At 55.9% G+C, this 15,037-nt stretch overlaps 3 protein-coding genes and 1 long non-coding RNA gene across 8 annotated transcripts in view; 2 read left to right on the top strand and 2 right to left on the bottom strand.

Annotated features, from left to right (window-relative positions):
• The window catches only part of CPNE5 (copine 5), an 86,036-nt gene extending 83,803 nt beyond the window's left edge, over positions 1–2,233 (top strand). For both annotated transcript variants that reach the window (XM_070584482.1, XM_070584481.1), the window contains one exon: positions 622–2,233. In XM_070584482.1, coding sequence (XP_070440583.1) covers positions 622–840 — 219 coding nt within the window. In that variant the 3' untranslated portion in view covers positions 841–2,233. The remainder of the gene's footprint in view (positions 1–621) is intronic.
• Positions 2,234–4,890: 2,657 nt separating this feature from the next.
• Positions 4,891–5,925, bottom strand: LOC103556607 (galanin receptor type 3-like). The gene has a single exon (XM_008528780.1). The coding sequence runs from the start codon at positions 5,923–5,925 to the stop codon at positions 4,891–4,893; it is 1,035 nt and encodes a 344-aa protein (XP_008527002.1).
• A 4,139-nt stretch (positions 5,926–10,064) lies between these two features.
• RAB44 (RAB44, member RAS oncogene family) overlaps positions 10,065–15,037 on the bottom strand; it is a 34,115-nt gene continuing 29,142 nt past the window's right edge. For 2 of the 4 annotated variants that reach the window (XM_070584475.1, XM_070584480.1), the window contains exons 12-14: positions 13,875–13,976; positions 12,038–12,114; positions 10,065–10,577 (exon numbers count right to left, since the gene is read on the bottom strand). In XM_070584475.1, coding sequence (XP_070440576.1) covers positions 10,487–10,577; positions 12,038–12,114; positions 13,875–13,976 — 270 coding nt within the window. In that variant the 3' untranslated portion in view covers positions 10,065–10,486. Of the gene's footprint in view, positions 10,578–12,037; positions 12,115–12,716; positions 13,479–13,874; positions 13,977–15,037 lie in introns of those variants that run through there. The other 2 variants (XM_070584476.1, XM_070584478.1) reach the window with 1 other exon arrangement.
• On the top strand, positions 11,800–14,366 carry LOC139077309 (uncharacterized). Its single transcript, XR_011529709.1, has 3 exons — positions 11,800–12,247; positions 13,166–13,322; positions 13,944–14,366. It is a non-coding gene; the product is annotated as an uncharacterized lncRNA (long non-coding RNA).

Raw genomic sequence — 15,037 nt, 5'->3', positions numbered from 1 at the left:
GGAGATTCGTAATAAAAAACTGACATTCTCCATAACCCCTGGATTGAAAAAAATCAGAGGGGGGGCAGTCATTCCAGACATGGAGACCAAAGATAGGGGGGTGGAAACACCCAGAGCCAGGGCAGTCTGGGAGGCGGGATGCTGTATGCAAAGGCCTAGAGGCAGGAGTGAGCCCGAGGCTCTCCAGGGTTGGGGACACCCTGGGAGGAAGCCAAAGGGGCCTGACTGTAGGTGTCCGCCAGAGAGAAAGAGGAGAAGCAGGGCCAAAGAGACCAAGAGGGCTCTGCCTGAGAGGTATGAGGAGACAGGAGAGCCCGTTTCCAGAAGCCAGGGGACTCCTTCAGCCTTTCCTGGGCGCCTGCTGAGCGCCTGTGCTCAGTGCCAAGACCTGAGAGGTTAAGGACTCTTGTTGGGTGGTGTCTCCTGGCACCGAATAGGGGCTCATTACTTACGTGTTGAGTGAATGGAAGAGCAGTGACTCCGACAATTCACCCTCAGGGGGAGGGGTCGAGGGAAGTGGGCGGAGTCTGGGGAGGAGGGGGACAGGATCCCAGGCTTGGAGATTTGGGAGGCTGGGTCCGGCAGGAGCCCTCGCCTGACCCTGCCTTCCCTGCTGGCCAGTTCGTACCCTTCAGGGACTACGTGGACCGCACCGGCAACCACGTGCTGAGCATGGCGCGCCTGGCCCGCGACGTGCTGGCCGAGATCCCGGACCAGCTGGTGTCCTACATGAAGGCGCAGGGCATCCGCCCGCGCCCCCCGCCCGCCGCCCCGGCGCAGTCGCCCCCACAGTCCCCGGGCCGCACGCCCCCTGCTTCCCCCCTGCACACGCACATCTGATCCCGGCCTGCGGCAGGGTTGGGGCCTGGGGAAGCCAGGAGGAGGATAGGCAGGAGCCCCAGACCCAGCTACTGTCCACCCAGCCCGCCCGGCCTTTGGCGCCTGTGTGCCTGGGCTGCGGCAGGGGGCGGGGTCTCTGGAGACTCCTCCCACTTTCCTGACCGCACAGCCCCAATCCAGGGAGCTGGGGGCCACAGGTGGTGGAGGTGGCTTCTGAGCCCCTGCTCTTCTCTTCTTTCCCTGACACCTGGTTCTAACCCAGCCAGGAAGGTGTTAACAATCAGGATATTTGGGGTCTCCCTCAGCCCACCTGAGCGATCCCGTGTGCTCCTGTAAGAAGCCTGGTCTGGGCCTCCCTCCTCCAGGCCCTGTTGTCCCTCCCCACTCCTGTGGTGTCTACTCCTGTCGCCCACCCCTAACTGCCACCCCAGTATCTACCGTGTCCCTAGTTCCAGGGAAGCCCGGGGGCTGCCAGGGTGCCGGGATGTCTGAACGCGGACACTGCATGCCGTGGGAGCTTTGCAGACCCAGGAGGAGAGGCTGGGTGGGCCAGGAAGGGAGGCTTTTCGGGCACAGGTCCTTTCTGGTGCCTCTCAGGCCCCATATGACGCTGGTTCTAGACACACGCATCCACAGGGGGGCCCCGGACACCTCCACGGTTGGCTCCCCTCCTGCCCCCAGGGGCTGCTCAGGGTCCTTGGTGCCCACTCCCTGCTGTCCACTGGAGGCCTGAGCGGGGAGCAGCCTGGCCCCGGCACTCCCACACTGCCCCCCTGTCCATGGACAGGAGACGGGAGTCCTGGGTTCAAGCCCTGCCTGCGGGGGGAACCCAAGCCAGGCCCCTCTGCCTTCTGGGTCCATTCCCACATCTGTGAGGCAAGAGGGCTGGCCAGTGGTCCCGGGTTTACCTTCGAATCTGGTGTGCTGAGAGTCCATTCATCCCGTGCCGGCTTTCCCACCCCACTCCTCACCAGCACAGCCCCTCCCCCAGGCCGTCTTGGCTCTAGGGTCACCCTGTTCCAAGCTGTCCCCCCAAATCCACCCTCATCTTTCAGCCTGGGCTCTGGTGTCTGAGCCGGAGCCCCTGCCCCTGCTGTGGGAAAGGTGAGACAGGCATTCTCACCCCGGGTCCCCCAGCGCCCAGCCTGTGCCCACGTGGGGAGCAGGTCATGCATGCCAGTCCCTCCCTCCCCCGGGGTGCCTCAGCCCCCTCAGGCCCCCGAGCCTGGGCGGAGAGCAGCCCCGATCCCCATCTGCTGCCCGACACCGCTTCCCTCCCAGTCGTGCATGATGGTGGTGTTTCCACGCTGTCTGCTCCTGTGCCCGCCCGTCTCTGAGACAGTCTCTGTGTGGAACTTGCCTTAAACTGAAGTAAATTTGGTTCTTTTACTAAGGTTCCTTGTTTTCTTTCCTCCTGTGAAAAGTAGCACCGATGCTGCTGTGTGACAGAGTCCACGTTCTCCTCTCCCTCTCTCCCATTCCTTTCAACAGGATTTACTGAGCAGCTATGATGTGCCCAGGTCTGTGCTACGCACTGGGGACACAGAGAACAAACACAGGCCTGTCTCCACATAGAGCTCACGGCAAACACACACATAAGACAGGGAACACACAGCAAGCACATAAATAGGTAAATAATGTAATTATTTGGCAATAAGAGTTACAAAGAAGAATAAGAAGGTAGAGAGTGACGTGGTGATATTTTAGATGACGTGGTCAGGGAGGGCCTCTCTGAGGACGTGATGTTTGAGATGAGCCCTCAGTGAGAGAGGGAGGCAGGCTGATAGCTGAGGCAAGAGAGCTCCACATAGAGGAAATGCAAGTGCAAAGGCCCTGAGGTGGCAGCGTGTGTTTGAAGGACAGCAAGGAGACTGGTGTGGTTGGAGTTGCGTTAAGGAGGGGAGAGTGCAGGAGATGGGGTCAGGGAGGTGAAGAATCCAGAATGCATACGGCCTGTAGGCCACGGTGAGGAGGTGAGAGAGATGAGTCAGATGATTCTCTAAAGCAAGCAGGTCACCTTACTGCACTGGACCACTCATTTGCTCATCTTCACAGTCCTCACTGAGCGTCAGTGCCAGGCCCTGCTCAGGTCTGGAGACACTGACTCACACACTTGCACCCACAGGGCGCCACCCTCTGCTCTGGAACAATGAGCAAGGAAATCCCACAACCCTGGGTAGCGATGCCAAGCCAGCAGGAGGGGCTGGGGTCTGTGAGCAACAAAGGGGGGTTCTTGGCGCCGCTGGACCATACTCGGGCCAGTGCCCAGGATCAGTTACTGCTCGTCTGTGCAAGGGGACCGTCACTCCTTCCTCCACGATCGTTGTACAGCCATTAGAGCGGCATGCAGATACGCACACGTGAAGTGTAGAACGTGCACGGGACCCACAGAAGCTTAGGTACATGACAAATACCATTTTCCTCCTTGTCCCTCTTCACATATAAATCCCTGTGGCCACTGGGGACCAGGATCACAGGGCAAGGGGACTGCTCTCTTCTCTGGCGGGCTTGCCCTCTGCTCAGCCTTCCAGGCAGCCGTTCCCAATCTGCACATCACAAGAAATTTGGTACTAATTACACCAGAGGGCAGGACTTGTTTACTGCTTACAAATGTGATGGGAAATGAGAGCTGACTCACGCTGCCCCTGTGATTAGATGCCCCTCTGACTTGCATTCCGACACGCTTTGAGTGGGAACCGGGTGGGGTCACAGCTCAGGAAGGGGGAAGTTCCCAGAACCAGCAGCCTGTTTCACCTCACCTTGGTCACCGTGGGAAAGTGTCCGGAGGAGATGCCCGCCCGGCAGGAGAATGAGGCTTAGACCACTGCCCCAGGGTGCCGAGAGCATGTTTCCTGCTCAACACTGTAGCTTCTCCCCTGGGTTCTTTCCCAAAGTGTGTTCCCCGGAACACTGGTCCCTGGCATGGATTTGGGGAAGCTGCCTGCTTGGAGCCCCTCTCAGAGGGTCCCAGTGGCCTTTGGGGTATTCAAGGCTCTGAGAAGTCCTGCAGCAATGAGATCAGTTTGAATTGGTTCAACCATTTCTCAAACTTTTCGACGACAGAGTCCGTGCGTGTGTGTTTAGCTGTAACCCTATTACCAAGCAGAGTATGTCGTCTTGGGAATTTCAGTATAGACAATCTCCCCAGTCCCCAGGCCAGCAGAGAAGCCTGAGGGCGTGGAGTTTGGGAATTTCTCAGAGAAGATAGGGGTAGGAGGGTGGGGACCTCCAGTCGGCTCTGGAGGGAAGAAAGGGGCTCCCAAAGGGTCCCTGCCCCAGCCACGCTGGGAAGAGAAACTACAGGGAAGAAAGGAAGGCGTTCAGAAATTCGCAGGCCTGGACTCTCGCTCTGTGTTGCCTTCGTGTCCCTTACTGGGCTGAGAGGTGGGTGTGACAGAGTTGGGGGGGTGGGGTGTGCAGGCAGGGAAGGGAGAGGTGGCTGAAAGGCTCTCCTAGGCTGTGAGCCCCACCCAGGCTGTGGCTGGCCTCTCCCCCTCGCCCCACTCAATCCCCAGGCCTTTAGGAATCAGGACCCCAGGCTGTCAGCCCCCAGATCATTCCTCCACCTGCTTCTCTACCCTTTGAAGTCCCTTTACCACCTTCTTGTCTACTCATTCAGATGCCCCTGAATTAATAAAAATAAATGATGATAATAGTAGTAATGACCAACACTCATATGCATTTACCGAGCACCAGCCTTCTTCTAAGCACTTTACGTGTGTTAAGTAAGTTTATCTTCATAACAGACCTGTGAAGAAGGGACGGTCATTATCGCATCTTCCAGATGAGAAAACTGAGGCACAGAGATGTTAAGGGATTTGTGCAAGGTCATACAACTGGAAAGTAGTAGCGTCTGTGGGTCTGTGAGCCCCAAGGTAGAATGGAAACATTGACCTGATTGCTGCTTAGTTGCTGTGTCACCTTTGCTGGGCCACCTGCCCTCTCTGGATCTCAGTCTCCTCACCAGTAAAACGGAAGGGACGGGCTCTAATATCGCTAAAGGGTTTTCCCGTCTCTCTTGATTCTCAGCCTTCCCCTCAGCCTATCCTCTCAGACCCCAGCCAGACCCCATAGGCCTCCTGGGGCCCTGTCATGGCCCGGCTGGACAGGCTCCATCACCATACCAGCCCCTCCCACACCCCTGGGGTGCCTGGCTGCCATCGGCCTGCAGAAGACTTTCCTGAGCCCTGCCCGGAAGGCACGGGAGAGACAGAAGCACAGGATGGGGCTGACGGCACAATTGGAGTAGGCCAGGATGGTGCAGAGGCTGGATGTCACGAAAGCCGTCGGCGTGGCAGGCAGGCCACCCATGGCCGCTACATAGCCGAGCACGGAGCAGGGCCCCCACATCAGCACGAAGACCAGCAGCACTATAAGGATGAGCCCCGTGTTCTCCCGGTGCTCCTGGATGCTCTCCCCGACGGGGCCACGTGGCCGTGTCCACAGGAGCCAGCCCACGTGGCTGAAAGAGCAGCCCAGGCCCAGCACGCAAGGCAGGAAGGCCAGAGCCCCCAGCAGCGTGAAGTAGCAGGAGGTCCAAGCAGGGCTCAGAAGCAAGAGGCAGGCCCGGGCCCGCACTGCCTCCTCCACCACCACTCTCTGGAACAGCCAGTTGGGCAACGAAGCAGTGAGGCCCAGGATCCACATGGCCCCACAGAGCAGCAGGCGGGCACCCTGGCTGCATGGGAGGGCCACGTCAGGCCGGGCCACTGCCACGTGGCGCAGAAGGGCCGTGGCCACCATGCTGTAGAAGGTACAGAACATGGTGGCGTTGTTGGTGGCCTGGCTGGTGGTGCAGACGGCCTGGCCCAGCCACCAGTCATGCCTCAGGAAGCTCAGCAGCAGCACAGGCACCACACAGGACAGGAAGAGCAGGTCAGACAGCGTGATGTTCACCATGAGGCTGGTGGTCAGGGCGAGGAGCGGGCGAGGGGTGCCGGGGCCCTGGCCCACCACCAGCAGCATGAGCCCATTGGCCAGCAGCCCCACCAGCAGGATGAGGCCGCAGGCCCCAGCAAAGACGAGTCGGAGCCGTTGCTCGGGTGTAGCTGTGAGCCTCGCGGTGAACGTGACATTGGGTTCCATCTTCCTGCTCCAAACACACAAGGACAGCGTAGAGACCAGCCCGAGGGCCGCCCCTCCTTCCCTGCAGAGCCCCCTCCTCTCCCAGACACCTGCACACAGGAGGTGCCCTTGGCGGACATTAGCCCCTGTAGACCTCACAACAACCTGATGGGACAGGCTCCTCGACAGTCTGGGTTCCAATCCCACCTCTGCTCCTGGGTAGCTCCATGACCCTGGGAATGTTACCTAATGTTTCTCTACCTCAGTTTCCTCAACTCTCAAAAAGTGAGGAAATAAAGAAAATAAAACACATGTCAGGGACCAGTCTCGTGGCCAAGTGGTTAAATTCGCGCACTCCGCTTCGGCGGTCCAGGGTTTCGCCGGTTCATATCCTGGGTGCGGACATGGCACCACTCATCAGGCCATGCTGAGGCGGTGTCCCACATAGCACAACCAGAGGCACTCATAACTAGAATATATAACTGTGTATTGGGTGGCTTTAGGGAGAAAAAGGAAAAGAAATAAAATCTTTAAAAAAAAAACACATCAACAGGGTCTGCCACTAAAAGGTGAGATTCAGGTAATTTTCATTTTCTTCTTTTTAATTTATTTCTAAAACTTCTGCAGGGAGTAAGAATTGAATCTGATAAATAAATATTATATATATATATATATATATATATATTTTTTTTTTTTGTGAGCAAAACCTTGCCCTACCTGTGAAACAGGCAGATTTTTATCTGAGGTTCAAGTAAGAAAGTGGATATGCAAGGGTTTCCAGAAGGTGTAAAGCCCCAGGCAGTGGTTCTCTGCACATTGGGATCATCTGAGGAGTTTCAAAAATACTAGGGCTGGCCTGGTGGCATAGTGGTTAAGTTCACACGCTCCAGTTCGGGGGCCCAGGGTTCATGGATTCAGATCCCGGGTACGGACCTACACACCACTCATCAAGCCAGGCTGTGGTGGCATCCCGCATACAGAATAGAGGAAGATTGGCACAGATGTTGGTTCAGGGCCAATCTTCTTCACCAAAAACAACAACAACAACAAAACAAACAAACAAATGCCTGAGTCCCACCCCCGAAGACGTGATTTAATTGATCTGGGCTTTGGCATTTTTGAAAGATCCCCGATGACTGTAAGGGGCAGACCACCTTGGGAACCAGACCCTCTATGGTAGTGCTGTGCTGGTACCTAACAGGGTAGGGGCAAGCACTGCACCCCAGCTGTCGGATCTTCCTCCTCACCCTGGCTCCTTCCCACAGGCTGAAGACATGGGGAACCCCCAACTGAGAGGACTCAGGCTGGGAGGTGGGGTCTAGACAGCCCAACCTGTGCCTGGGGGCCGGGACCTCCAGCTTTAGTGGGGAGAGACTTGCCCATTAACTCAATGAATAAATAGTTCCTGAGTGTTTACCCTGAGCCAGGTTCTGGGAATCCGGCAGCAAACAAGACAGTGGGGTCCTAATTCTAGTCCCCATTCCCTTTCCTCCTGCACTGGGGGTGGGGCTGGAGAGACCCCTTTCTAGCTGGCTCGGAGCAAGGACTGGGGGTCCCCCGAGCCCCTCCTGCAGAGCCCTGTCTGGGGGACTTGCTTGGTCTCGGGGACCCTGTAGCATCAACCTGCCTGAGGGCAGCTCAGAAGAGACCGGAGACTGCGGACTCTCTGTGGGGTCTCAGACTGCCCCAGGGCCTGCAGGGGAGGGAGGAATGAGGGACAGGCCAACACCCTAACTGCCCTGGAGGGACGCTGTAATGAAGCCACTCTCTCTGCATTTGTTACTGTATATTTTTTCCACCTGGCCCAGGCCTGCCTGCCAGTGACATGCCTGGAAGGAAGGGGAGGGGCGGGAAAGGCAGACGAAAAAGAAGAAGGGATGGGGAGAGGGAAAGAAAGGTTCGAGGGACCGGGCCCCTGCTCCACCCAAGCTTCCTTTCCTGCCTCTAAGAAGCTCCATGACTACGTGGTCAAGCTTGTGGGCACTGCAGCCTGGGTTCAAAACCCCGCTCCACCACCTGCTGGCTGTGTGACTGTGGACAAGTTACTCAGTCCTCTGTGCCTCACTTTCCTCGTCTGTAAAATGGGATAATAATAGGCCCAATCTCATAGGGTTGATGTGAGGATTAAATGAAGTAACACAAGTTAAGTGCTCAGAACAGCGCCTGGCACAGAGTAAGCGCTTGGTAAATGAAGGCCGTTGCTCTGCTCCTGCGCACCCTTAGTTCCCAAAGCTCTCTGCCTTAACATCCCTGCCCTCCCCCCTCACTCCACATCCTGAGCCCCATCAGCCCAGTCCCACCCTCCTTTTCTTAATCAGCCTCAAGCTCAGTTGTGACCAGAGGCCCCTTGGCTGACATGCCCCGAGGACTCACCGCTTGCCTGGAAGTTCGCTCTGAAGTCCAGCCTGAGTCCCTCCGGGGGCTCTCCTCGCCTGCCTTGTGCTGCTCTGTGGTTCCTGAGCCCTGCTTGCTGACTTGGAGCCCTCTGAGACACCGGGAGAGGCTGGCCTCCCCTCCACCACTGTTCTCTGCACAGAAGCTGGATCGAGCCAGAGAAAGCCGAGAGAGGGCTCTGGGCAGGTGTGCGTCGCTTCCTGCGCCCCACCTCTAGGGAACCTGAGCTAGCTGCCTGAGGCCGGGGCAGAGCTGAGATGCGGGGGCAGGTCCGGGGGCCACTTCTGTACCAGGTCCCCCAAGGGACAGGGGCTCTATCCGCTCTGCTGGCTCCCCCAGGAATCACACCCTGCCTACCTGCCTCATTAACTCGAGGGCCCACAGGACAGAGATGTCGGTGCCTGCCAGGTCCCCAGACGCCAGAGAGAGGGCCATTAGCAACAGCAGGACCTGTCCCCCACCCCCCCTATCCCCGCCCAGGGCCGGGCATCACTCACTCCAGTCTGCTTCTCCATGTCTCTCTGTCTCTCAGTCTCTGTCTCTGTCTTCTCTGAGCATACCACAGGCCTAGAAATTACTCAGAGCAGGAGGCGGTTGTGTGCTGACGGAGAGGATCCAGGAACAGAGAAGACAGTGGGGGTAAGAAAGAATCAGCAAGGGTGGCTGGTAAGAGAACTGGCAGGTCACGGAATCACCCTGTGGATGGTCTAGAGGTTGAATGGGGTCCACTGAGGACATCTGATCCAACCTTTGGTAGCTTCTGATGCCTGAATCTTCTCCACCTCACCTGTTACCAAGTGTCACCTGGCTTCTGCTTGTATGCCTCTAGTGACAGAGAGCTCCCTGCTGCTGAGGCCTCCCTTTTCGGAATTGAGCAGAGGGACAGGGGCCAAGGGCAGAGACCTTGATTAAACAAGTTGGAGGTCCTGTCCTCTATCACCTGCCTGCCCTCTTTCCCCTCCGTTCTCTCTCTGCCCGTCTGTCTCCTGAGCTGTCTTGGCTTGTCTCTCTATGACACTGGGGTTTCCTCTGATTCAGCTAAGGAATTCACCAGCACCCGAATGACCACAAGGTTCCCAGCTCAGCGCCCTGCACACACTGGACTCTGACATGGTGAGCCTCATTGGGGTTACGGTGAGAGGAGGCAGACAACACTTTTGCAAACACAGGTGACAGGAGATGGTCCAGCATCAAGAGGCCATCTCCCTATGCCCCTCAAAGCAAGCTCCCCCAGGGCGCTGACAACCGCAGCCCCGGGTTGTCACGCACACCTTTCCGGAGGCAAATGTTGTGCAATTCTGGGAATTCCCTCAAAAGTCCCAAAGAGAAGCCCATGAGTGAGCTGAATCCCATTCCCCTGGCTCCCCAGGCCCCACCAGCCACACCCCAGCTGCACCCCAAGGGCACCCAGCTGCACCTCAGGGCTGGGGGCTGCACCAGGGGACACCACGGCATTGGGGTGGGGGTGGGATCCCCGAATGTGACCCCTTAGAGGCAGATCTTGGGGAAAGGGAGTGGGGCTGGGGCTCAGGGAGCCGGGGGTTGGGGAGGGGGCATATCAGGGGCCATCAGAACATTGTTGCTCCCCAGGAATGGGATTCTGCGCAGAAGACACCTCATGCTTGCAGACAGATGATGAGTGAGGCAGGGGCCACCAGCTGTGCCAGGCACGGACAGTGGCGCTGCTTTCGTAAACAGCGTGCTTTGTAATAAACAAGCTAGAGCAATTCGTAATCAGCACCAAAGCAAGCTCCTTGAGAAGTCTCTTTCCCTCCTCTCAGCATTTATTTTTATTTCTGATTATATAAGGAATACCCAGTCACTGTAGAAGATCTGAAAATACAAATACATATAAAAAGGAAAATAACACCCCCAGGCATTCACCCTATAATTTTACTACTCAGAGATGTGTGGCGTATTTTCCTTAAGTTGTTTTTCTAGACTTGCCCATTCTTTAAAAGTTTTAAACTCCCCCCCTCCCCAACACCCCCCAAGCCTTATTTACTCAGCAAAGTCCTTCTCTGGAGCACAAAGGGCAGCTTAAGTGCTGCCCCTAGAATCCGAGTCCTGATCTGAGGATGGTTTTCCTGGACTGGCCCTCTCTGTCGTTGTCTGGGCAGGTGGGACAGGAGCTGAGGAACAGGAGGCCCCTGAGGGGTGGCTGTCCTACCCCGGCCAGGCCAGGTGGTCAGAAGCAGCAGAAAGCTCTCTTCGGCGGCCTCTCTGGGGCCACCTTCACCAGGGAGCCCATCAGGCGGTCTTCTTGCATCTTGAGTGACCTGCGTGACACCCAGGCATCAGTCCTCTCTCTCACCTCCCAGGGGCAGCAGGGAGGGGCCCTGGAGTGCAGCTGGGAGGCTGGGGGGCTGGACTCCTGAGCTTCCCCTCCCACCTGCTCTGCTGCTGCCCGGCATTCCACGCGGCACCAGGAAAACCAGGCTACAGGGACTCGGCCTTCTGTCTCTTTCCTGGCATTCTTTCCAGCCTACAGTGCGCCAGGCACCAAGAAAGGGACTCTGATTATGACCATGAAGTCACATGTCCTTGCCTTGAGTGGTGAGGGAGGCAGAGAGGAGAAGGGGTGGTCAGGACCCAGGAGTGGGGAGGCACAGAGGGGGACTTCACGGCAGGTCCTGGAGAGATCTAGGGACGAAGGCGGCAGTCGGTGCTGAGACCCAGCAGTGGACAAGCGTTCACTAGCATAAAAGAGGGGTGTACTCCAGGCAGAGGGCAAAGGCACAGGATCAAGAGAACTTGAGGGCTGGGGAAGCGAAGGAAGCTCCTTCATTCATTCGTTCATTCATTCATGCATGCGTGCATTCACTCACAATGTACTTGCTGTGCGCCGGGCACTGCGCTAAATCCCGGAGCCTCCGGACTGAGCGGCCAGAAAGAAGCCTTGGAGGCAGCAGGGGCTCAGGGCTCTGTGGGCCTGGGAGCCACATTCAGGAACTCGGCCTTTTATCCTAAAGCAAAGGGAAGCCCCGAGCAGCTGTCTTCTGGAGGCCGTCGCCACGGGATCGGGGTGCAGTGGAGCAAGGTGACCCTCGCGGCTTTGTCAAAGCAGGGGCTTAGAGATCCTTGGGTCCAATACCCTCCCCCGACTCACTTCATCCACGTATGGAGCACCTGGTCTGCGCCAGCCCCGCAGCCCCAGGAGCAGGGAGGGGAGAGCCCCGCAGACCCAGGCCTGCCCTCCGGGAGCTGCAGGCGGCCTCGTGCGGGAGGCAGAGGCAACAAGGAAACAAACGCCTGTGCAATTACGACTCATCAAGAAGGGCTGCGAAGGACACGACAGAGGACGGTGATCCAGAATAGTGGTGGGAGGGGGCGCGGTCGGGGAAGGGCCCTGAGCGGCTGAAGCTTAGAGAGAGAGAGAGAGAGAGAGAGCGATAGTGAGTGCACACACGGCACAGGGGTCAGGGGAGATGGCTCTGGAGACGATGCAGCCCACTGTGAGGCGTTCGGATTTTATTCCAAATCCAGTGGAAGTCACTAGAAGGTTGGAGGTAGGGGAGTGACTCTCCTGCCGCACTTAACAGATGAGAACACTGGGGCCCAGAGAGGGGACGTGAGACTTTGGGGAGGGGATGGAGCTAATGGGACTGGTAGAACTGGAGTGAGAAGACTCCCCACACAGTGCTTTCTGTCCTTCCCCAGACTGGGGAGCTCTATGATGTCACAGGTGTCCCATCTCACACAAGAGGATTCTGGGTGGGGCGCAGCAGGTGGCACTCACCGGGCCAGGTTCACCATGGGCTCCAAGATGTTGTGGCCCAGGGCAGCACTACACTCTCCAAAGGAGACCCCCAGCTCCTGCAGGCCAGACAGACAGGGGTGTGGGTGCCTTGGGGGAGACCACCCAGAGTCCAGGCGGCAGCCTTCCCCACCAAAGGCCTGGCCATCAGGCAGCATCACACCTGGTACGTCCCCTGGCCAACTCCAGCAGGTGAGGCAGCCCTGTGTCCATGTGGCCCAGGTCCCCATCCTCACTCCTCTGCCCACTGCCCCTCCACCCTGGCTGGCCAAGGTGTCAAAAATGCCACCTTGGAAACACTCCACAGCCTTCAGACTGTCAGTGGGAAGCCTGTGGCCCCACTTGGAGAAATGTCCTTGGGTCCCTTTTTTTTTTTTTTTTTTTTTTTGCTGAAGAAGATTCTCCCTGAGCTAACATCTGTGCCAATCTTCCTCTACTTTGTAGGTGGGTTGCCACCACAATATGGCCACTGACGAGTGGTGTAGGTCTGCGCCCAGGAACCAAACTTGGACTGCTAAAGCAGAGCACACTGAACTTAACTACTAGGCCACAGGGCTGGCCCCCTTGGGGACATTTGTAAACCATTAGCTATGTTTTTTTAATCTTAAAAATAATTGGAGGACGTATTGGAAAATACAGCATAAAAAGTATAAGTACGAAATGCAAACCACTCTTGTTAGTATTTGAGTATATATTTCCATTCCGTTTTACATAACCTTTTATTGGAGGGCGGGGCACTAAATGTCATCATACTGTTAGGTTAGACCCTATGAAACTGCCGTTTTGGTGGGCCCCAAACAGTCAAATATCAGCCATCTCATAGGGTTCAACCTAACCTATACCAGGACTTGCAGCTGCCTTTCTGACTTCACATTATTTATGAGTATTTCTTCCACATCCTTAAACATTCTTCCAAGACGGGATTCTTATGGCAAATGCTAGCCTCTCCCAGGAACCTCCACAATTTAACCACCAACTGCTGCCAAATGTTTGTTCTTATAAATCAGACTGTCAGGAACATCCTCATATAAACAAGTGTGATTATACATTATGTACGGGGATCCGTGACGCTATTCTCTCAGGGATCCTTATTTCTGATTCTCTCCTCAGGATAAGTTGCTAGAAAAGGAAGAACTATGTCAAAGAGAGGAGCCACTACTTTCAGGAGGAAAAAACTCCCGCCGACCAGGAGCCGCAGTGATGACCTCAGGGTTATGAGAAATGAGAGGAGAAACAGGAAGGAAATAAACACGGAAATGCCACAAGGGTTGGTGTCCGAGGCGGGCCGGGGCATGACTCTTTTTCCCTTCTTTATTATTCTTTAGATTTTCCGGGATGTGGTCAAAGTCTATTCATAAATAAGTAGTAGCCACTGTCTGGTGGTGGGGCCTTTGATGCCATCTTCCCAGGCAAGAATTTGGGTCTTAAGATAGAATAAATTAGAAGGAATGTTATGTTGATTAGAGACCAGAGGTAAAGTTAAGATTTGATTGGGAATTTTAAGTGACGCTTTTAAAACCTTTATACTCTAAGGATGTTTTTTGTTGTTAGGACTTTGTGTGGGCATCTGCTAATTCAACAGTGAGGTTCAATGTTGTGCCCACCATTACAGCCTCACATGTGGGTCTAAGTCAGGGGTGGGTGGGGGGCAGAGGTGGCCAGGCTGCTGTCCATGCTGACCTGGCCCTTGGTGGGGCAGGGGCAGGAATGAGCAACAGGTCCTTCTCGGGTGCCCAGGCCAGGGTGACATATGCACCACCCTCTGGGGAGGGGTCTGCCCAGTGCTGGCTGGGGGAGGGTCCGACGCCCGGGTGCTCACCTGGGCCAGTTGCTGCCCAGCCTCGGTGGGCACCTGCCGCTCCTCCTCACAGTCCATCTTGTTTCCCAGGAGAAGGATGACCACCCCGCCGGACCCTACATCCTGCACACAGAACACACGCCCTCAGCCACACACGCTGAGCGCCTGCTGTGTGCCAGGCCCTGGGGGATTTGGACCTGCCCTCCAGGAAACTGGGCATGCGCCTCCTCCCCACACACACACCCACCTTCCACGTCACACTCCCTCCACACCCTTCCGCCTTGACGCCTCCCCCTCCGTCTGCAGGGGGTCTGTCCCTCCCTCTGCCTGAAAACATGTCACCCACTTTCCAAGGCCCACCTCAAAGTTTCCTCCCCCAGGAAGCCTTCCTGGTTTGCTCCTGCCCAGGTCCCTCCCTTCCTGCCTGTGCTGAACAGCCCAGCACTTGGGCTGCGTGGATCATTTCCTAATTGTTGCATGGACAATAATAATAATAATAACAGCTTCTGTTTACTGAGAGCTTACTATATACCAGGGACTGCTGAAGGCAATTATATCAGTTAATCCCCAAAATTCCTCTATGAGAGAAGTCAGGAAATGAAGTTCAGAGAGGTTAAGTCATTGGCCCACGGTCACAGAGTTGGGGGGGGTGGGTAGTTGGGATTCAAACCTAGGTCCTGTCAGACCCCAGAGCCCAGCTCCCCTCATCATTATCTTATCCTACTTGTTTTGCATCTCTTCAACTAGACTGGCAACTTCTAGAGAGAAGACAGCATGTCTTACTGCATACCTCTCTGCTGTGCTGGTACCTAGTGCAGAATTTTGATAGATGTCTATCAATTAACTACATAGGGGAAAGAACTAGAGATGTGTGGATAGAGGAATTATCACCTAGAGTGGTACTAGAATTGCATTATTCCCAGCTGTTAAGAAGATGTCACAGAGCTGTATGCAGGAAAGAAATGTTCATAGCACAAAGGAGGTAGTTTGTTTTGGAGGCTATACTATGTGGTTGTGGTTTCTTTATACTACTATTCTCCTAGCCCATCCAGCCACATGCCCTTAGTGGGTCATGTCACCCACATATCTGTCATGTCATTTGTAATCCTGGGAGAAAAGGGGGGAATAGTCAGGATACAAGTTCCTTCTTGACTCCAAAAACTGGGGCCAATTCCATCAGCCAT

Source organism: Equus przewalskii, chromosome 19 (assembly GCF_037783145.1).
Source record: "Equus przewalskii isolate Varuska chromosome 19, EquPr2, whole genome shotgun sequence".
In the NCBI taxonomy this organism is placed as follows: Eukaryota; Metazoa; Chordata; class Mammalia; order Perissodactyla; family Equidae; genus Equus; species Equus przewalskii.
This window is presented reverse-complemented; position numbering and strand designations above follow the sequence as displayed.

What these genes read in the sequence shown, in the direction of transcription:
- LOC103556607 (XM_008528780.1), bottom strand. Translation starts at nt 5,925, where the DNA reads ATGGAACCCAATGTCACGTTCACCGCGAGGCTCACAGCTACACCCGAG.